This window comes from Vespa crabro, chromosome 9 (assembly GCF_910589235.1).
Source record: "Vespa crabro chromosome 9, iyVesCrab1.2, whole genome shotgun sequence".
NCBI lineage: Eukaryota > Metazoa > Arthropoda > Insecta > Hymenoptera > Vespidae > Vespa > Vespa crabro.
In genome coordinates, this window is record NC_060963.1 from 6,577,534 (window position 1) to 6,599,088 (window position 21,555).

General features: G+C 27.6%; 3 protein-coding genes across 8 annotated transcripts; 1 reads left to right on the top strand and 2 right to left on the bottom strand.

Annotated features, from left to right (window-relative positions):
• The first annotated feature begins 315 nt into the window (after positions 1 to 315).
• Positions 316 to 4,268, top strand: LOC124426509 (putative uncharacterized protein DDB_G0282133). Of its 2 annotated transcripts, none has more exons than XM_046968255.1 (5): positions 316 to 1,157; positions 1,242 to 1,346; positions 1,468 to 1,908; positions 1,993 to 3,675; positions 3,767 to 4,268. In XM_046968255.1, exons 1-5 carry the CDS (start codon positions 720 to 722, stop codon positions 3,785 to 3,787), a joined length of 2,688 nt encoding a protein of 895 aa, XP_046824211.1. In that variant the 5' UTR covers positions 316 to 719; the 3' UTR covers positions 3,788 to 4,268. The 2 variants fall into 2 exon arrangements, with proteins under 2 accessions (XP_046824211.1, XP_046824210.1); XM_046968254.1 differs by having other exon boundaries at positions 318 to 1,157; positions 3,763 to 4,268.
• A 311-nt stretch (positions 4,269 to 4,579) lies between these two features.
• On the bottom strand, positions 4,580 to 12,687 carry LOC124426510 (peptide transporter family 1). Of its 5 annotated transcripts, XM_046968256.1 has the most exons (10): positions 12,532 to 12,687; positions 11,739 to 11,779; positions 7,973 to 8,051; positions 7,654 to 7,882; positions 7,141 to 7,415; positions 6,958 to 7,040; positions 6,245 to 6,658; positions 5,928 to 6,153; positions 5,255 to 5,847; positions 4,580 to 5,156 (listed from the first exon to the last, which is right to left on the bottom strand). In XM_046968256.1, exons 1-10 carry the CDS (start codon positions 12,569 to 12,571, stop codon positions 4,986 to 4,988), a joined length of 2,151 nt encoding a protein of 716 aa, XP_046824212.1. In that variant the 5' UTR covers positions 12,572 to 12,687; the 3' UTR covers positions 4,580 to 4,985. The 5 variants fall into 5 exon arrangements, with proteins under 5 accessions (XP_046824212.1, XP_046824214.1, XP_046824213.1 ...); XM_046968258.1 differs by lacking the exons at positions 11,739 to 11,779; positions 12,532 to 12,687 and adding an exon at positions 9,214 to 9,364; XM_046968257.1 differs by lacking the exons at positions 11,739 to 11,779; positions 12,532 to 12,687 and adding an exon at positions 9,071 to 9,207.
• Positions 12,688 to 13,421: 734 nt separating this feature from the next.
• LOC124426508 (glutamyl aminopeptidase-like) lies at positions 13,422 to 20,492 on the bottom strand. The gene is made up of 17 exons (XM_046968253.1): positions 20,332 to 20,492; positions 19,269 to 19,599; positions 18,366 to 18,798; positions 18,151 to 18,298; positions 17,796 to 18,066; positions 17,478 to 17,648; positions 17,055 to 17,152; positions 16,676 to 16,810; positions 16,297 to 16,595; positions 16,124 to 16,209; positions 15,938 to 16,065; positions 15,656 to 15,859; positions 15,475 to 15,554; positions 15,248 to 15,396; positions 15,032 to 15,164; positions 14,380 to 14,842; positions 13,422 to 14,332 (listed from the first exon to the last, which is right to left on the bottom strand). The coding sequence occupies exons 2-16, from the start codon at positions 19,477 to 19,479 to the stop codon at positions 14,470 to 14,472; spliced, it is 2,919 nt and encodes a 972-aa protein (XP_046824209.1). The 5' UTR covers positions 19,480 to 19,599; positions 20,332 to 20,492; the 3' UTR covers positions 13,422 to 14,332; positions 14,380 to 14,469.
• Between the last annotated feature and the right edge of the window lie 1,063 nt (positions 20,493 to 21,555).

The following is a 21,555-nucleotide window of genomic DNA, read 5'->3' on the forward strand; positions in this document are numbered from 1 at the left end:
ACGATTCAATGTTTCTCATTTATATTAGATTTTCTATGTTTTATAGATTTTTTTTTCTTTTTTTTTTTTATAGAAATTTTAACCAACAGATGATGCGAATGGAAACTACGTTAACACATCTGTTAATATGAGATTATTATTGAAATTGGATCTTTTATTAGAATTAATATTTTTCTCATTGAAGAATAATTAATAAAATAAAAATAAATTATATAAAATGATTCCGTATAGATTATCAGGCCCTTTTTTTCTTCGTCGTGATATAATGAAATTTACGATGGTTATTTTGACTAGTGTAGTTACAGTATGGTGACAGTTCAAATACAGAAATAGTACAATTGATAAAACGATCTAAACCGAATGTTATATATTCGATTGGAAAAATATTTACAGGAATATTGAATTGTTTTATTATAAATTATTATTAGATAAAATACGATTTTGGAATGTTTAATTTTTTGAGAATGTACATATTACTTGTATCGGAATAAGGGTCAAATCAAGGTCGCTTCCGATGCAGTTCAGAGAAAGCCGGAAAGACGGCGTAACTAGTAATAGCATCGTATAATTGTTTCCTCCGTTAACTGTGACGTTTAACTTGATAATACTGTTGAAATGATTATTGACTGATCATTTTGAGATTTCATGTAAACTGTTAATTGTTACTGTTTTCCTTCGTACTTATAATCATCGGAATAATTCGATTGTTTATTGGATTTATGAAATCGAGAAGTACGATGAAAAGGATTCCTATAATAAGTTTGAGCTCTGCTCAACTGAAGAAAGACGATTATACGTTCTTTGTACTAAGGAGTAACAGATCTGTATCAGAATTCACTAGCAAGTATGAAGATATCTTTTGCGTAGTGCGTGACTCATATGCAAGTTTAATATACAAAGAGATTGAAAATGAATGCAACTTAAATGAAAATGGCAATACACAAAAGAATAAATCTATTTCAACGGTAAAACAAACAGAATTATTCTTTGATACGTCCAAGAAAACAAAAGATAATGACAAATTATCAGATCCTAAATTGTCCATACATGACGTAACAACATATAATCCCAGTAATGATAAAAATGATAATTATGAGAGTAATCATGATTCAGTTTCCAAAGTGACATTTAATTTCGAATTATTTAAGATATATTTAGTAAGTTTTATTTCATTGTTTATGGATACAAATTTATAAGGTTAAAATTAATATACAAATTTGTAATTTATGTTTCTTTCATAGGTGCGTTTCTTTGGGATAAATATATCTAAAGGTATCTCATATTTCGATAATGATGACGTATTACGTTTGGTTAAAAATGAAACTGACTTTTTAGAATTATGGCAGGTAATTTTGAATAGCTTTTTCTATATTATAAAAGTAATGCAAATTTTATGGTTAGTCTAATGCAAAAGACTTAATATATAATAATGAATAAGTTAATAATAAAAAGTAAATATGATTTTAGTTTGCTAAATTTTGCTCAAAACGCAGCAAAGGAGTATTATTGTTAGTTGATTTTATAAATAATCAGGATGATGATATAAATAAAAACAAATATAAAGTTAATGCACATTCATCTGGTGATGATCAAAAAAGTTCATTTGTAAACGATTCTATTTCATCTGAAACTTTTAATGCAAAAAAAAGTATGAGCGAAGTAAAACAAGAGAATAGAAAAGAACATTTAAATAGAATATTTGACTTAACCGGAGAAAATAATAATAATACATTAAATGATAAGAAAGGAGCTTTTTCTATGTTTCCAAATTTAACTACAACATATTCAAAGATTCTCACAAAAAGTTTTGATAATATGACATTAGAAAGTACAACACCTTCAAACATAACTACCCAGGACTCTCTCAATAACGCTCCACCGACATGGTTTGTACAGTATATGGAACAGGTAAATATAAAGATTGACATTTTTACTTTTTGTTTATATTATTTTTTATAAATTAATGCAACATATGCTTATTTTTATTCGTAGTTGAAGAAGGATATAATAACAGAAGTTTCTGATCAAATCATGCTTAATGTAATGGAAAATTTAAATAAGTGTTCTATGAGGTCACCGATTTGCACGGAATCCAAGGATACAAGTAGATGTGAAAATCAATCCCATCGTCTCAGATCAAAGTATAATCATCAAAGAAATAATTTACTTACAGATCAAAGAAGACAATATAAAAGGAAGAAAAGGGATATGTTAGTCGACAAGATTTATTCTGAACATATAGATAAACCACTTGTAAACATTGTCAAAAGCAGAAAGAAACAAGTGAAGAAATTTGAAGAAAAGCTTGAATATAGTAGTGGATCTAACGAAGACAAAGAGGAGGAAAATGTTCAGAATGAAAGCTGTAATTCGTCAAAATTAATGAGCGATATAAATAATGCTCATAAGCAAAATGATATCAGTGAAAAACAGATTGTAAATAAACGTAATTCTTTGTCTCCAAATTTTCTTGCATTAGAATCTCCAAAAGAAAATTTGTATAATGAACCTAACATATTCAATGGGACAAAAGAAAATAAATTTCGAATGAATTGTTCTATTACTGAACATCAAATGTTAGATGAAAACTATTTTAAAAATACGACTTGCTGTTGTGGATCTGACATAGAGAATATTAGTATAAATTCTGATCTAAGTAATAATATAGAGGTTTGTGATAATTATAATGAATTTGAATTGATTTCAATACCAATGAAACATAAAACCAATACAAATTGTCACATACAAAGAAGTCTATCAAAAAATCAGAACATGAAAAACATTGCCCATAAAGAAGATAATGATGATGAAATTGTTACTGATCTTTCAAGTTTTGATCTACTTCCTGAAATACCTACTGCACCTTCAGTCATTTTCATTAATGAGAATCATTTTACAGATAATTCGAATAATACACTTATTCCTATAATTAAAAAGGATTTGAATAATGTTAGTACTCAAAAACCAGATGAAAAAGAAAATTCTAATGAGGATAATATTAATAAAAAAATGCATGATACACGTTTATCCAATACTTCCAAAACATGTATGTACAATAACTCGACAGATTTAACAAAAAGTATTTGTTCCCTCTTTATAAAAAATACATCAAAGTCAACAGATGAGAACACAAATTTACTGCATGTAGAACCCGAACATAACAATACAAATGCCATGAAAATTGATGTAAACAGTTCTCATACTAGCTATTTGACAACAGAACCTATAAATCCAATTTATTCAGATTTACCAATAGCACAGCACAGTTGTCAAGCCCAAACAGATTTAAATGATTTAACACAGAGTTTTCACTCTCATACTACTTCGATTACAGACAATGGTGTTTATGGTATAAGTGAGACAAATACTAGTAACAGTCATGATTATTTAAACCATAATTTTTCTGATTCCAATACACCTATAGCTTCAAAAAAAAACAATATACGTGAGCAAATAAAAAAAGACTTAAATAATAAATATCTAGAGAAAAATCCGACAATAGATGAGAGTAAAAATGTTGGACATATAATTGAGGAAACTACTACCGACTCGATGCCAGGAACTGCAGAACCTATTCACATTTTGCCAGAAACATTGGTAATTGGTGCTTTTCATTTTGCTTCTATTGCATATGGAACAGCTCGTGAAGCAATTGTTAGAATTCGTTCAACTTCGGTAATTGCTTATTATGTATTCTTATATCAGTACTGTTGATTTGTATAATATTAACGTTTATACGTATGCTCTTAAAAATTGTTTTAGAAAGACGATCGATTATCATATATGAAGAAGACTCCTCGGCATTAAATAAACCTACAGAAGATTTATGCATCCTCAAAAATCTTTATTATAATATTAAATATAGAGATAACCATTCGCTTGTTCCAAATGAGAAACGCTAAATAGAATTGTTTACTAGGCAAGTGTGCATCTTATATATTTAATATACCATTTATTTTAGGAATTAGTATATTAAAGCTGCTGGTACTAAAATAATTACACATTTCATATATATATATATATATATATATATATATATATATATATATATATATACAGAAAAGTAATCTATAATCTTTTGCTCTGTTAAAATAATGTTAAATTGTCATAATCTTATACATAGAAATAAATACATTCATCAGGAAAGTTGCCTATATGATAGAAAGGTTGGCTTCTGAATAACTTTGTCAAAAATAATTACAGAATATAGTTCGTTAACATGTTAATTTACTTGTATTTGTGTAAAGAACAATAAAATTAAGAAAATATTCAATTGTTAAATATCTTACGACAGAAGGACGATATTAATCACAATATAATTCTATAATAGAATATTATGTTATTCTTTATAAATTAAAATTATATTTTAATTGACCATGATTGCATCTACATTGTCATGTTGCAAAATTAACATAACGCAACAACAGATGCGTAAATTATTAAACACTAAGGTTTATATTTACTAAATTTGAAATTATTTAAAAAATGACTACCATAAAGAGTAACATGGATGGATCAAATTTTAAGAAAGAAAAATAGACATTTTTCGTGAAAAATAATCGATTCTGTATAAAACAAATACAATTATAAATATTTCTAATTTATTTTCAATAACTAATTACAGACATGGAGTATTAACTTGGTAATGTATCAAAATTTGTAATGCGTATTTTATTCTGTTGTGGTAAGTCTTAACTATTTTTTTGATCTAGCAAAAATAAATATATTACACATAAATTCCTTTGCAATATTTCCTATAATTCAAAAATTTAATTTTTATACTTTTTTCACGTACACTTAAATCCTTTCTATATAATCGTTAATGACATCATCGCCTATGTCAATGTATTTCTTTCATTGCACATTCAACATAACGATCTTTGTTATGAAAACCTCATTATTCTTTAGGTTGATATGTTTTATCATTCAACAGAAAGTTGAAAACAGGAAGAAATTCAAATATCTTTAAGATTTATTTGTATTTTTCATTTTTCATCGTCCTTATACGATGCATTAATAGATCCCTTTTTTTCTTCCAATACAATTTCCTCCTCATTTGTTTCGGATATTTCCGTATATTTATAGAACATTGTCATTATACCAAATAATATCATAAATGCAAACATTAGGCCTGCGAATAGGAAGAACTCATAAACCTGCAACATACATTTTCGATTAACAAAATCAATTATAATCATCCACTTCCATAAATTAAAAACTGTAAAAGTTGTTAGCAAACATTTAGATAGCTCACCTGTCTTTCGAAGAATGATACTTCTGCGATAATAACAACAATAAGATTGCCAAAAGCTACTGTAAGTAACCAGGAAGATTGCATTAAGGATTTCATGCTGGGAGGTGATTGTGTGAATGCAAATTCCAATCCAGTTACTGAAAACATGACTTCTGCCATCGTAATGACAATGTATTGTGGTAATAACCAAAACAAATGCATCGAATTAGGAGGCGTTACAGTATTAATTGATAATTTCGTTTCATTGTTTCCCATGTCATAACCAACAATGGTGTATACTCCACCTAATTTGAATTCCACATTTTGTAATAATAGATTTTTATTTAAATAAATATTATATGTATGTGGTTTGAGTTCGTATAATGAAGTTTCAGTGAAATTTGTTCCATTTATTGGAATCTCATCGGTACGTATCGATTCTTGATAAAATATTAAACTAGAATCATAATCTTTATTTGATTGTGGTGACAAATAAATAAGACCACGAACCAAAGGAAAACCATCCTTTGATTTTGCTACATTGTCAATGTATTTATACATTCCATCAGGTGTAATAGCCCATGATGTAGCAGTTGCCTCGTTTATTATCAGCTCTATGAGAATAAAAATTCATTATTACTATTTTCTATTCTAACATATATTTCTAATTCCACAAATGCTACGATCTATTTACTTTCGATTTCATTATTGGGAAATTTATTCATTTGGCACTTTGTCATATTTAAAAAATACTTCAAATTAGCCGAGCCATCATTAGTTTTGATATTTATATTTTCCCAAAAATCCAGAGCTTTGATAATCCCTTTTTCACCATTAATCTCTATCGGTATCTCACAATTCATGGTATTGAAAATTCTTACTTGGCCCACTCCAGTTGTAGGAAGTATTGGGTATGTTTTCTAAAATAAATATAAATAAAAACCATAAGTATCGATAAAATGATAATGTTAATACAAATAGTTATAGAAAACTAAAGAAATTTGTACTTACCTCAAGTTGTAATTCAATAATAGCAGATATAACGAAGGATAGTGCGGCCAATAAACCACCGATTGTAAGCTTCTTCAAAGGTGTATTAAGTAGACGAATTTTAGAAAATATTGGATAAATGCAAGTTTCGAAAATAGGAATAAAGATTACAACCAACAATGGATTAAATACTTGCATCTGATCAGGTTGTATCAAGAAATTACCAACTTTACTGTCCATTCTTGTCGCTTGGATCGTCCATCTCGATCCTTGTTGATCGAAAAGAGCCCAAAAGATCGGCAAAGGGAGGAACATCTTTAATACTTGCAAGGAATCTTTAATGTCCTCAACTAACTTTCGACCATATAAATCTACTGAGTGATCGAGCCAGTGATCCACCTTTTTCTTCGATTGTATCTTCTTCTTGATCGCGTACTAAAATTTTTATTCTTATTTAATTTGGCTTATCAGTCCATAATATCGCAAACATGAACGTGAAGGTATGCACGCTCGTTCGTATGATAAAAACTTATTGTTATTAATACATTATTATTATTACTATTATTATTATTATTATTATTATTATTATTATTATTATTATTATTATTATTATTATTATTATTATTATTATTATTATTATTATTATTATTATTATTGTTATTATTATTATCATTTTTTTAATATTTTAATGTGTTAGTGAATTTTCAAAGAAATGAATTATTTATTTAACTTACGCAAACGCATTTGGTGACATCAACAACGACATTGCCTTGGAGATCGACTATTTTGTACAAAGGTTTACCAAGCATGAATATCACTGTAAAATAAAAATTTACATTCAGAACTGTTGCATTTCTATATTTAATATTTATATATTTAAATATTTATATATTTTATATATTTAAATATTATATTACCGATCGACATTGACATCAATACGGCAGGTACTAGGAAAGACAAGGAGTAGCATGTTTTATCACCAAAACAAGTCACATCGCTTCTTAATATCGGTGTAAGAAAGCTGGATATTAGGGAGCCCGAATTAATTGAAAAATAAAAAACGGAAAAGAAAGTCGAAAGTTGTTGTTCCTGTTGCGGCAATACAAATTGATCTCCACCAAATGCTGACACGCAAGGTTTTATACCACCCGAACCAACAGCTATAAGAAACAAACCCAATAATGCAAACTCCCTGCAATTTGATCGGATTAGAATTAGAAAGTATACTTTATCACAAAAGGAATAAACTGATTAGTTTATCTTGATTAAGATAAAAAATATACAATGACTCATAAAAATGATTATACGTTCTTTCGAAGCGGTCAATTTTCTTTTTGGAACGAGCGAAGTCATTTTATTTAGACTACTTGAAAGAGCTATCAGTTTTCCGAGTCATTATAAATAATTTAATGCGCATTGTAAGTATTAACCTTGGTGGCAATCCCAGTGGCGGTGCAGCACTGAAAGCCAACAAGAGTTGTCCCACAGCATAAATTATACTAACATAGAATATCGTATGGTATTTCCCAAGTATGGAATCTGCTAGGATAGCTCCGAATAATGGAAAAAAATAAATGAACATCGTGAAGACATGATAGATCACGATTGCAGTGCTGTCAGGATAGTTCAAAACATTTATAAGATACAATGTCAGAACCGCTGCAATTAAAGTAAATTAAGTACATATCTATTACAAAAAGAGGGAGAGATAGAAAGAAAGAGAAAGAGAAAGAAAGAAAAAGAACTTACTGCGCATTCCATAATAAGAGAATCTCTCGCAGAATTCATTACTGATGATAAAAAATACCGATTTGGGATACTTGAGTTTCTGTAATAATATAAAGAACTTAAATATAATTGAAAAAAAGAAAAGTTTCCTTCTTGATGTTTAATCTTGCATCGATTTCTTTTTTTAATCTTGATTGTTATTTTTATTGTCGCAAATGAAAGGTCACCAAATTAGAGTTAATAATCGTTGGTGTGTTTAAATGTTTGCGATCGTAGTTTATTGATTGTGCAACTTTTCGTCGGTAATTAGTTTCGTCGCTTTCGTAAGATCGTGGGTAATCATAAGAGTATACATAAAAGTATACATAAAACCGGATTAACGACGTAATCTCACGCTCGTTAAATTCATACAAGAATGTATTTTCTGTCGACGATTTTTTCTATCACTTAGTATGACGATATTCACATCCAAAAAAATATTTTATCTTTAATCGTAATTACGATATATCGAAAAGTAAGTGTTATTACGATTGTAAATAATAAGATACTGAGTTATACGTTAACACCAAAAGAAATGAACGAAATATGTAAAACTTTTGAAAAGAATTGTCGTTTATAAATAATTTATTTAATCTCGATAGTTTTTAATTTATAAATATCTAAAAAAAAAAAAATGAGAAAAAAGTAACGTAAAGAAATAAAGAAAAAAGAGAAGAAAAAATAATAAGTAAATGTATGATGAAACACTTATTCTTAAGTGTTTCGAGGACACGTCTTCTCGTTCTTTTTTACATACATATGTATTTATAACTTCGTTGCGTGTTATCTATTTGTTGTTACAACAAACCGAGTCGTCTATCACGATGAATTTAATAAAGAAGCATGAAACAATGTAATTTTTGGAAAGAAAGAGATGCTCGGAGGAAGAAATAGTGAAAGTCGTTCGATAAAAATGATCGTAGCCGAAACGAAATATGTTATCGATCTTTGTTTAATTGAACAAATATATTTTCGTATAAGGTTTAAGAAAATAGGTCGGTTGATCGGTCATGTAGTTACATATAAAAGATTAAAAAGAAAAGATGATTATGATGATTTGATAAATGTTGACGATCGTACCTTTCCCGCGCTCATTTTGTCGATCTATTTATCTTGATGATCGAATTGGAACGGAATCGATGAATGCACGTTGACATAACAAATATACACGTTTACACGCACACATTTACAATGATACACAAGAAAGATTTATATAAACTCACTTAAATTCGGCTCGTTTACTTTGGATTTTATCAGATTCGTACATATCTTATGTACTAAACATGCCACTTCTTTTTTTCTATCTCTTATATTGATAAATCGTTTGCGATCTAGCGCACGCGCGTCTCGATCTTATTTCTGTCACCCGTCTTATTTCTGTTGTGTGCGACAAAAGAGTGAAGAAAATCGAAGAGAATGTTCAACCTTCTCTCGCGCCGCGTTCTTTCTTTTTTAGAGCTCGTTCGGGGAACGACTGATCGATCGTTTTGAAATCGCTTACCGTTCTACAAACCAGGAAGTTTCCTTTATCGTTTTCTCTTTTCTTTTTTCTTTTTTTCTTCGTTTTATGTAGAGAATAAAAAAAAAAAGAATAGAAAAAAAAAAAAAACTAAACAGAACGAGAAGAAAGAAAAAACTTTAAACCTTCACCGATCGATCGTAATAAAATATTTCATATATCTTGTTTCAATATATCTTGTTTCAATATATCTTGTCAGATTGATTCGTTATATAAGAAATAACAGAGAAAACATGACAAGACAAAAGAAAAGAGAAAGACAAAATTATGTAATCGAAAGATAATTTTCGATTAGAGATCATATTGTGTATAAAACTTGAACGTTATTTATTATCTTCGTACGACTAATTTTATTTATTTTTAAATTGAAAAGTGTATTGTCAGAAGTGTACAAATGTATTTTCTTGTGGCTTTGTACGTAAAGAACAGTAATAATTTTCGATGTATCTTTTCAATGATTTAAGATGGGTCACAAATGATAGAAATGTTTGGGTATGCTTGGAAATAGAATACATATTTTTTTCTTTTCTTTTTTTTTCTTTTTTTTTTTTAACTAAGGTAAAGTCCTCTAAATTTTTTTAAGCAAGTATACAGTGTATAAATTAACAGAGACAGGAACAATAAACAAAAAAAAGATTACAAAATATGCCTTTTTATGATTTGTTATCTAAAGATTTTATACAAAATAAATATATTATTTCGTTCTTCACATATTATTTTTGTTATTATTATAGGGTATGTGAAAGAGATGAATAAACCAACGAATGATATGTATGGTGGAAATAAAGAATAATCGATATATGCCTGGTATGATAGAAGAATAAATTCTGAGAATGATAGATGAAGAACGATAGATGAGCGCGTGGCAAGAATGTGTGTTTGAACTGATGTAAGATTAGAGAATGCGAGCAAACGAATGATCTTTATTTAAGAAGAGGTAACGATTCAAAGAGCACAAATATATATATATATATATATATATATATATATATATATATATATATCTTGATTTATATTCTAATCATTTTATTTCCTTGCTGCAGATCTAAAAAATTTTCGAGAAAATAACAAACCAAATCGTTATCATACTAAGTTATAACAAATCATTTAACAATACAAATTTCTGAACCGATTTTATCTTCATAAAATAAACACAATTACGCATCTTGTGATAAAAATATCCATGTCACATTTTATAGATCTATTAATCTTATGTAATCAAAATTGATAAGTAATTTTACAATAATTTATATTTGTTTGATAGCATTTATTCGCAAAGATCTGTAAAATCGATATTATATTAACCTTATACCGTAAAAATCATACTGTATCGAGTTTAAATATCTATGGATCTTATTGGATAACGTTACTTACGATTTTGATAATATTTACAGAATATATAAGTATTAGATTATCTTATACATATAAGACAAATTGATTTACGAAATGCAAATATTCGTTCCTTTTTATTATTTTTCATTTATTTATTTATTTATTTATTTATTTATTTATTTATTTTTTATAAAAATATCTTGGAAAAAGTTTATTTTGTATTTTTGATCATTTTCAAAACAAAAAGCAAGATTTTCTAATTCTAAACATATTTTCTATAACACAATATTTTCTTAGCGTTTACTCAAAATTTCTGAATTATTTGAATGGCCTAGAAAAAGCTATTCAATTTTAACAAGTCTCCGAATATTTCTGTGTCTTACTTATGTGTGCGTGTATACCTGCCTTACAAGACGTGAATCGTGTCGTACGCGGACGCTTGATCTTTACAAATGATTATTGACCTGAATACTTTTCTTTGCTTGCTTGATCGATCGTTCAATTGTTACTTAGCTTTAGCGCACAAAACTAGCCAAAACTTTACTGCCTCCAATTTTACGAGTGATCGTCCCTCAATGAAAATAAGGATCGGAATAATTTTGTCGAAAGTATTTATCGATGAAAGTATTCATTAAGCAAACTCTTTTCGATTTCGCAAGTACGCGAAGTGAATTTTTTTATATCAACCGATTGCACTTTCTCATTTGAATATATAAAGAATTTTTGCGTATCTTATATAATAAAGGGAATAATTGTGTCGATTTATACGACACAATTATGGACATATATGATAATTAAGAATATTTCACAATTTTAACAAATATCGAAAAAAACGAAATTTTTTTTTTTTAACAATATCATAATTTTTTGATTATAGTAATACGTGTAAATACTCACAGTTTCGGTTGTTTCAACATCGCTACGTTCTTCCGGATGATCTAAATAGAGATAAATGATAAATAAATAAAAAAGTTGCCAAAATGATAGATCAGCTTCATTGACCTTTTCTCAACTGTACATTAACCATTGTGAATTAATATAAATCAATGCGTGTGAGTGTCAATGTCACTAGCGATAGTTATTGTTTCTATTTAGGTCATGGTGTAATAACGTTTCAATGGTTTTTTAAATGTATCGATCAATCCATCAAAAGTATAATTAAATTTTTGGTCGATAAGCCTTTTCCTGTTTATTTTATAGATATCGTCGAATGAAATTTAAGATCATTATTTTATCAAATTTTCGGAACAGAAAGTTGATAAATTATGATTAAAGAAAATCGACGTGACAATTTGACAGTCATCAAATTGAATAATCTTTCTTAACGAGTACATAAATTCAATGAATAATTATAAGATAATGTCAATTAAAAACATATGATATATGTCTATTTATATGATTATATATATGCAAATATTAACATATTAATATGAATACAGTCAATGTATTATAATGTTATTACAATACAATATATATATATATATATATATATATATATATATATATATATTATTATCTATGTTAAAAAAGTTATATACATACGAAAAATTGGTATACAAATATATTATTGTATTTAATTAATAAATTATAAATTATAATCTTTATAATGAAACGATACGATCGATGTAGTTTGAGAAACAGTTTTGTATGAAATGAAGAATAATATAAGATGATGGAGTAAAAAAAGTACCTCGAATTTCGTTTTCCGAAAGTTTCCTTTCTTTTACCATTTTTAACGAATAAATATTTTTACAGTTTGGCCAACTCTGTTCGCTGTAATTTTCTTGACTACGTCTTCTTCATACAACAATACGACTGAGACTAATCCTCTTTTGGATCACGATATCACTTTGTGACTATCTCATCTTATCTATTGAAATACGTCGGATAGCAATTAATTTTGACAAATGAATTTATCAGAATTGTCTGTAATGGGGGTGTTGATGTCGTAGTGATAAGCATCGACATTCGAAATTGTCTAAATAAAACACGGAAATTTTGGTAAATTCGTTTAAAGAATTTGATAATAATCATAAAATGGTTAAAATCTATATTTATGTGTCAGCTGAATAATATTTATATGTTTTATCAGTTGAATGTTTTTATTTTTATATATTAAGTAGACCGGAAAATAATGTCGCTTTCTTAAATTAAATTCAAACGAATAAATTTTTAACAAGTTTTTATTTTTAATCACAATCAAATATCGACATGCGCAGAAACGACATTACTTTCCGGTCCACCTAATATATATATATATATTATACATATATTATATATATATATATTATACATATATTATATATATATATATTATACATATATTATATATATATATATATTATATTATACATATATTATATATATATATATATATATATCATTTATAATATATAAAATATAATATATAATATTTTATTATATTTATATATTGCATCTCATTAATTACAAAATTCCACAATGATATACAAATTATGTGTAAAATTTTGTTATATTTGGATTAATTAAGTTGTTATTATAGTCAAAAAAAAAAGGATTGATACGCATACATTTAAAAAATATTATAATTCTTACAGAAAGTAAAATGGAACTGATAAATTTTATTTCTATAAAAAATTATAACAAGATAACGCATTTTCCGATGATAATTGCATTAGGAGATTTCTACGGTTTTTTCTAAGAAAAAAAAAATTGATAGTTTTACCTTAAACAAAACATTATCTTTATTTTACGACATAACTCTGACTTTATAAAAACAATTTTTCTTTGTAACTTACGATAAGGTTGGCAGAATATATTCGCAATAGCTCACGGATGTATTTGAAGCTCCCATATCTTTATAATAATTTATTTTTCACGGATGATGATTAGAAAAGTTATATCTCAACGTGACGTATCGACAAGTTAATTGACTTGGGACATTGTTTATGTACAAATCTACGTCGGTTTTACGTCGTCAATGTTATAATTTTACGATTATCTCGTAGAAAATAATTTGTAATATAGATAATTATTATCAAGTAATTTCAAAAAAAATATAAAAGATTTGATAAAAATAATATCGAGTATATCGTAATAAAATCATATAATCTTATTTGTTATGATTATAAGTTTTTGCTGACATCTTTTTTAAAGTTGATACTTTTATTATTGACAAATACTCCGTTATTTTTCATATTTTTCGTTAGGAGGTGTAAGGAGAAACAACGACAAACTTTAATGTTATAATCTATTTAGAATTTCAATAATTTGTATTCAATCATCGAATATATAAATGACGATACTTTGATATTTTAAATGATTTTATTGTATTAAACATACTTTCAGATAGGTTTAATAATCGAATCAATAAAAAAATTATTCATTGACAGAATAATGGATTTGATAATACTAAATTATTAAGTCTTTTTATATAAAGTAAAAAACTTTATTCTTTTCAACTTACGATTAGTCCTATTATATATTTCTTCATAAATGCTGATTTATCGGCTATATATATATATATATATATATATATATATATATATATATATATTATATATATATATTTAAAAACATTGTTGTTTTCTTTATTTGATAACATTATCCTTCATAGAAATGTATTAGTAGTATAGTTTAATCAGACGGATTAATTGTTCGAATGTGAATTCAACCAGTTTTCAAGCTTAGCTGTATTTTTTGCTAACCATTTTATATTATTTTGTACTGTCTCCAATGCTTTTGCTCGATTCGATGCACCAGCACCGGCTTCAGGATATTTTTCGAAAAAGGCTTTCATTTCATTTAATTTGGTTTCCGTAGCAAAAGTTTTTGTAATTCCAGGTATAAGTTGTCCAAGGTATCGATCGTTTAAAGTGTATCTCTGAACTAAAAATTCCCAGTTTCCTCGGACCCAATCCCAAACGAGAGGTGTACCAACGGGATTGTTAGAAATTGCCGTCAAACAAGAGAAAAAATCTTGTGCACGAACGTAATTTTCATTCTTCGCTATAGTGATAAATCTATAAAAGAAACAAAGAAATAATATATCGAATATTTTTTCTCGCTCTCTCTCTCTCTCTCTCTCTCTCTCTCTCTCTCTCTCTCTCTCTCTCTCTCTCTCTCTCTCTCTCTCTCTCTCTCTCTCTTTGTGTCTCTACAATTAACATAAATATTGTTTATTTCAAAATTTGTATAGAAAGTTAACTAACTTGCTCAAAAGCCAACTTTCTCGTATTCCCGTTAATCCACGCATCAATTTTAATTTTTCCGACGAATCCGTTTCCTGAACGAATTTATCGAACATAAGATTCCATTCAGCTTCAGAACCAGCATAATGTAAGCCTGTAATGATATTTAATAGAAATCTTTACTTCAAATGATCAATGCTAATCGTTAATATATGTATAGTTTCATAAAATACTGACCGTAATAATAAATCAATCCTCGAATATCTGGATGCGGACGTACGTCCTTTATATCGTTAATCCACTTTTTGAAGATTTCAGATGCTTCTTCTAAACATTCTATATGACCTACCGAACAAGCCAGATCTAACACTATCGAACGAAGTCTTCTGTAAATTTTAATAGAATTATTTCAATAAAATATGTATTAAATCTTTAATTAATTGATAAGTATTTTTTAATCTTACAGCATTACATGATCTTCTGTGTTATCCACACGCCATGTTACATCGTGATACACGCTATCAACCAAATTTCTTACGTAAGACTGTAAAATAATAAAATATCAAATACGTAAATATGCAATCTAAAACATTCTTATTCTATTTTATATCCGTATATGTACATAGATATGTATTATTATACAACCTTAAAAATAGTAGACAAATTTGTTGACGATAAAAATTGATCTATAGCTAATAAATTTTTAGATGCAACAGTCCAAGGAATAACATGATTTTCTCGTGGAAGATACGTGGTCATATTCATGGCGATGCCATAATCAAGTTCACCTGCAGATGCTAAACTAAATACTTCTTCCAAGAGATGAGCTCTATCTGATACAGATAATCTCTGTAAATATAAACTTTTACTCATTTTCTAGAACCATTTCCACAAAGAATATATATACTGATACAAAGCGATATTTACCGTGTGATAGTATTTAAGCAGATGAATCAAATTTTCCCATTCCGTTGTTTCATAATTAACGCGATAATAACCAATTTGATCTTTATTAAATTTAATCCATTCGACAGGTTCTTTCAATTCTATCACCACTGAAAATTATATTAAGAAGTGTATAAGGTAACGTAAAAAATTCGTATATATACCTACAATTACTAGCATTATTATTGAACCAGATTAAAATTGGCTTTGATGATTTATTAGTAATATATGTTATAGGTATTATCCATTTATATCTGAAAAAAGAATATCGTATATTTCATAAAATCATTATTAATTTAGATTATTATTATTAAAATAATTTCGCTTTGAATTTTATTAACCCGTAATCTGATTCCGTAGGATCAATTTGAGTATCTGGATCGGCTAAGAAACGTTTTTGTGTTAATATGTATTTGTTTTCAGTCTTGTGAACATTTACGACCGGAAAGCCATTTTGTCTGGTCCAGGTATCCATGATCTCCGTCACATTTATTTCTGTTCCAACTTGTTCTTGTAAAATTTTAAAAAGATCATCCGTCTCCGCATTATGATAGGTGAATCTATTCAGATATGTTCTAATACCGTCGTAAAATCTATCAACACCAATAAAATTTTCCATCATACGTATAACGGATGATCCCTAGAAAAAAAAAAAGAAAATATGTAACGACTCGTCTAATATCAATTCTAACAAACAACTAGTGATCTTATGTGATTCACCTTTCTATAAGAGATTTCATCGAAAATCGATGTAATCTCATCGGGATTATTGACAGTTTGAATGATCGGATGAGTGCTCAATTTGGCATCTGTAATGAAGACCAAATGTATTTGGTCGAGGAGAAATTCTTCCATCTGAAAATCCATTTCTATTAATACGAAATCTTCTTCTTCGATGGAATAATTATAATGATCTTACAAAATGAATTCGATTGTAATATTTATTCGCCATGGTAGCGCAATAATCGATAATCGTCAACGATCTTACGATTTTTATTATATGGATCAAAATTGTTGATAGTAATATTTAGCTTTATACTTTCTTATTTTTGTTTATATCGATATAATTTCGTTTATTTACAATCCTATCGATACTAACCAGTCCCCAATCGGGAAGAATAGCATTCGCGCTTTTGTATTGCATGAACGAAGCAAAACCTTCATTTAACCATAGATCGTTCCACCACTTCATTGTAACTGAATAATAATAATAATAATAATAATAATAATAATAATAATAATAATAATAATAATAATAATAATAATAATAATAACAACAACAACAACAACAACAACAACAACAACAACAACAACAACAACAACAACAACAACAACAACAACAATAACAACAACAATAACAATAACAATAACAATAATAATAATAATAATAATAATAATAATAATAATAATAATAATAATAATAATAATAATAATAATAATAATAATAATAAAAGAAAAGAAAAAAGTATTTTTATAATTACAACTTATAGCAGGATCAATTTATTTTTATTATAATATTTACCTAGATTTCCAAACCACATATGTGCAAATTCGTGACTAATTACGGTGACGATATCGTGCATCTCTCGCGTAGAACTCGTTTGATTATCGTAAAGTAATCTCGCTTCTCTGTACGTTACTATACCCCAATTTTCCATCGCACCCGATACAAAATCTGGTATCGCAATCATATCTGAAAATCAATTTTTGTATATATACATATATACATATATATATATATATATATATATATATATATATATATATATATGATATATAAGATTTGTTTACAGTTAACAACAAACAATAAACAAACGATTAATTAGTAATCGTTACTCACCAAGCTTAGGCAAAGGATAGTCTATACGGAATAAATTGATATAATATTCAATTATATCAACACCAATTTTAAGAGCAAAAGAGCCTTTTTCCCTTTGTGCTCTGGTAGTGTATACGCTAATTGGAAATTCTCGGCCATCAAAACCTTTCGCTTTTTTTGTCACGGCTACGAAATCGCTAATTATGAAGCAACTTAAGTAAGTTGACATAGGTACACTTTTGGCAAAAACCACGGTGGTAAGTCCAGAATTTGGTTGATTAATAAGAGTACTCTGTACAAATCGTATTCGTAATTGCAATTAAAGTTGTCCGAGATAAAACATCTTACATTGAATAACAAAGTTACACTTTGTTACCTTGACGTTCATATTGGAAAGTGCATTATAACACTCGTCTGTAGGGTGAACTAATTTAACTGAAAATTCGGCCTTGAACGAAGGCTCGTCGAAGCAAGGAAACGCTCTTCTCGCGTAGGTTGGTTCAAATTTCGAAGTAGCAATGTATCTAAAGGAAATGTTCAATGTATATTCAATTAATTCCGATATATTAAAGTTATCGTTGAAACTTTTACCTCGTTTTATTATACTCGTCTTTATATTTGCTTGAATAGAAACCGACGATTTTGTCCGGTTGAAGTGCTCCATTAAAATCGATAGATAGATTATAAAGTCCTGAATTGATTTCGTTCTTTATAGGAACAACAAGCATTTCATATTTCGCGACCGTAAATGTAGGCAATAATTCAATTTCATAATTCTCTTCGCGATCATAAGTTTTCAATTCGATATGAGTAATATTGAGATCCTTTTGATGAAGAGCGATCTGGCCTCTTTTGTCTAAGACATTTATAAGGATCGTAACTTTACCCACGAATGTACCATTGTTAAGATCGGGATATAAATAAATATCATAATGAATCGGTTTAACTTCTTTTGGTAATCTGAAAGTATAATCATCCTGGTGATCGTGACTCATGACGGCGACCGTTTCCGATTTACTTGGATCTGTAAAAAAATAGATTTTAATCAATTACGTTTATTATGCGAATAGCATATTAATTGATAAAATTATTTCGTTACAATGAATAAACTTATAATGTTACCAAAAAATTAATTGAGAGTCATCGAAAGTCATCTTATCTTTACGTAACGTAAAGTAAACAAAGTCCATTGGATTAATTTCAATTATAGATTTTTCGATAAATACAACTCGTGATTTAATTTTTATTATTAATAAGCTTGATTCAAAATTAATGGAATTTTAGACGAATCGAATTGTTGTATGGAATTATATTGTACGAAGTAACCATGTATTACGAATGATTCTTATTTAGGATGTTTCTATTGAATCAAAATAAACTTTAAGCATATTCAAATAGTGCGCTAATACGTTGATCCACGTGATTGGTGATGAATGCGGTTTTGATGGTTCTGTCAAGTTCTTTCCTTATTTTGAGAACATCAGAAATTCTTACCGTATCGATAGTTGGCAGCCTCAACGTTTTGATTGAGGACAACAAGAGTACCAAGAAAAGTACAGGTAACGCTTAGAAGAAAACAAACTGCACAAGTAAAACAGAGAAAAACAGAAGCCCTGTCGCCACGTTGGTGCGACTTAAGCATCGTTACTGCGCCGCTACGATTCATTGCGCCATCTGTTGATCGCATTGTAAATTTATAACTCATCGAAGTTGCATCCGTCTCAGTCGTTAACTTAACATTCTTCTTTTAAATTTATCTTTCGTATTTCATCAAAAAATCGCACTTATAATCCGTCTCCTTATCTTAGATTATTATTTATCTATTCTGAAATTTTTGTAATAAATCTTTTTTAGAAATCTTTTATCGGACAATTGAAAACGGAAGGAGTGAGCGAACGTTCTATTTATTTATTTTAATTTAAACGTAATTCATTCGTATTTTTATCAATTTATATATCAATTTATCAAATCATATCGATAGCAGACTTGTCACCTTTGTTAATGTAAACAAATGATCAAGGATGACTTGAGTAAATGTAGAAAATATTCGTATAGTAATATTTCATAATTTGATATTGAATATTCATCTTGTCCTAGAATAGAATTCGGACGAATAAAAATTCATTTTACTCTATTTTAAAAAATATCAACAACGAATTCTACAATTTTGTCAGACGTTACTTTAAACAAAAATAATAATAATCGATTAAAGACGTAACCTTCCTTGTTTCTTACTTTTTTTCCTGTACGTTTCATTAAACATTTTTTTAAAAAATCACTTCGCTTATCTCAAAGATTTTTTAAATCGTATATATTTATTAATAAAATCGAGCAATTGAACGTACTATATATTTTTGATTTCACTGAAATCCAATTTGTTTTTTACATTATCGAATATTTCGATCGTGCATATGTTCAAATCGTAACACTTTTAATTTCGAATCGATTATAAATACACTAAACTTAACACTAAATCGAATCCAATAATATTGCTATCGTTCATCGTGTTGATTTATTTATGATAAGAATCATTTGTTTCAATATTGTAAAATTATACCTTATTGTATCGCGTTTATTCGTGTAGTATTCGCTCGTGCACTATTACTATCACTTTCTCTCGGTTACTACTACAAGAGATGTTTATTTGTTATTCTCGTTTCTCAGAATACTGTCTTACAGCTTACGTAGCTATGACTTATGATCTCTCTTTTATCAGAACGCAAGCGCAAATGAAAACTAGTAGTATTTAAACAGACTATTTATGATCGAATCAAATAATAAATGTTTCATTAACATAACTTTCACTTTGTTCGACCATTGATCACGAACGTAATCATTTTATACAAATCAATATCGAATTTCACTCGTTCAAATGTATTTTTGTCATTCTCTTTTCTTCTATTATTTATTAATACATTTATTCCAATAATATTCTATTACAACATATACGAATAAATCCGGAAGTTTTTCGCAAAAATAAAGAAATAAATAAAACAAATAAAAAATAAAAAAACCGTGCGAATAGAACTATTTCTAACGCACGTACGTTCGGGCAATTTAATTCAATACAAGGACGAACCTATGACGAAATTCGTTCCCAATTCGAGATGCGATTTGCATTTGAATTTGTTGAGCACTTAGATTCAATTAGTCTGACTAAACTTAATATAGACTTAGTACTATTATCGTCTGAAATAAATTACATATACATTTGCGTAATACATTATCTGCTATTCTTATATATAATTTATGAATGAGATTATTTTCTGTTAAAATATTATCGAAATGTCAAACAAAAACATATTATCACAATAACAGATAAGTATATCGAAAATTCAATATATATATATATATATATATATGTGTGTAAATAAAATAATATATTTTTAAGTATCTTATCAATCTTTATATACCATTTCAGGAAATATATATTACATAGCAATAAAATAAAATTAACACATCTAAATAAATATATTGTAAAGAAATTCTAATAGCTCCTACTATCTATCAACATAATTACCCTGTTTTTTCCCATGGATTACGATTAATCTAATATAATTTTATAGCACAAACTCATAGTTTATTTTATATAATGTATTTATGACATATATATCCGAATAAATATCTCGTGTCTGATTGAAATTGCAAGGAAGTTCGAGAAGAAAAATTTGCATTATTTTGAACAGTTACAAATTGCATATAAAAATCTTTTTCTTTACTCGTGACATAACTTTTCGAGTTATAAAGGTCACTATAATTTTTTTCTAATGAATATTTATAC

Coding starts and splice junctions, on each gene's coding strand:
- LOC124426509 (XM_046968254.1), top strand. CDS start 720: ATGAAATCGAGAAGTACGATGAAAAGGATTCCTATAATAAGTTTGAGC. Junction 1,158..1,241: donor AATTATTTAAGATATATTTA/GTAAGTTTTATT, acceptor TTTCTTTCATAG/GTGCGTTTCTTTGGGATAAA. Junction 3,676..3,762: donor TTAGAATTCGTTCAACTTCG/GTAATTGCTTAT, acceptor AAATTGTTTTAG/AAAGACGATCGATTATCATA.
- LOC124426510 (XM_046968256.1), bottom strand. CDS start 12,571: ATGGTAAAAGAAAGGAAACTTTCGGAAAACGAAATTCGAG. Junction 6,659..6,957: donor ATGTCACCAAATGCGTTTGC/GTAAGTTAAATA, acceptor TAAAAATTTTAG/TACGCGATCAAGAAGAAGAT. Junction 6,154..6,244: donor TTATTGAATTACAACTTGAG/GTAAGTACAAAT, acceptor TATTTATTTTAG/AAAACATACCCAATACTTCC.
- LOC124426508 (XM_046968253.1), bottom strand. CDS start 19,479: ATGAGTTATAAATTTACAATGCGATCAACAGATGGCGCAATGAATCGT. Junction 18,799..19,268: donor GGCTGCCAACTATCGATACG/GTAAGAATTTCT, acceptor ATTTTTTTACAG/ATCCAAGTAAATCGGAAACG. Junction 17,153..17,477: donor TATGTGGTTTGGAAATCTAG/GTAAATATTATA, acceptor ATTATTATTCAG/TTACAATGAAGTGGTGGAAC.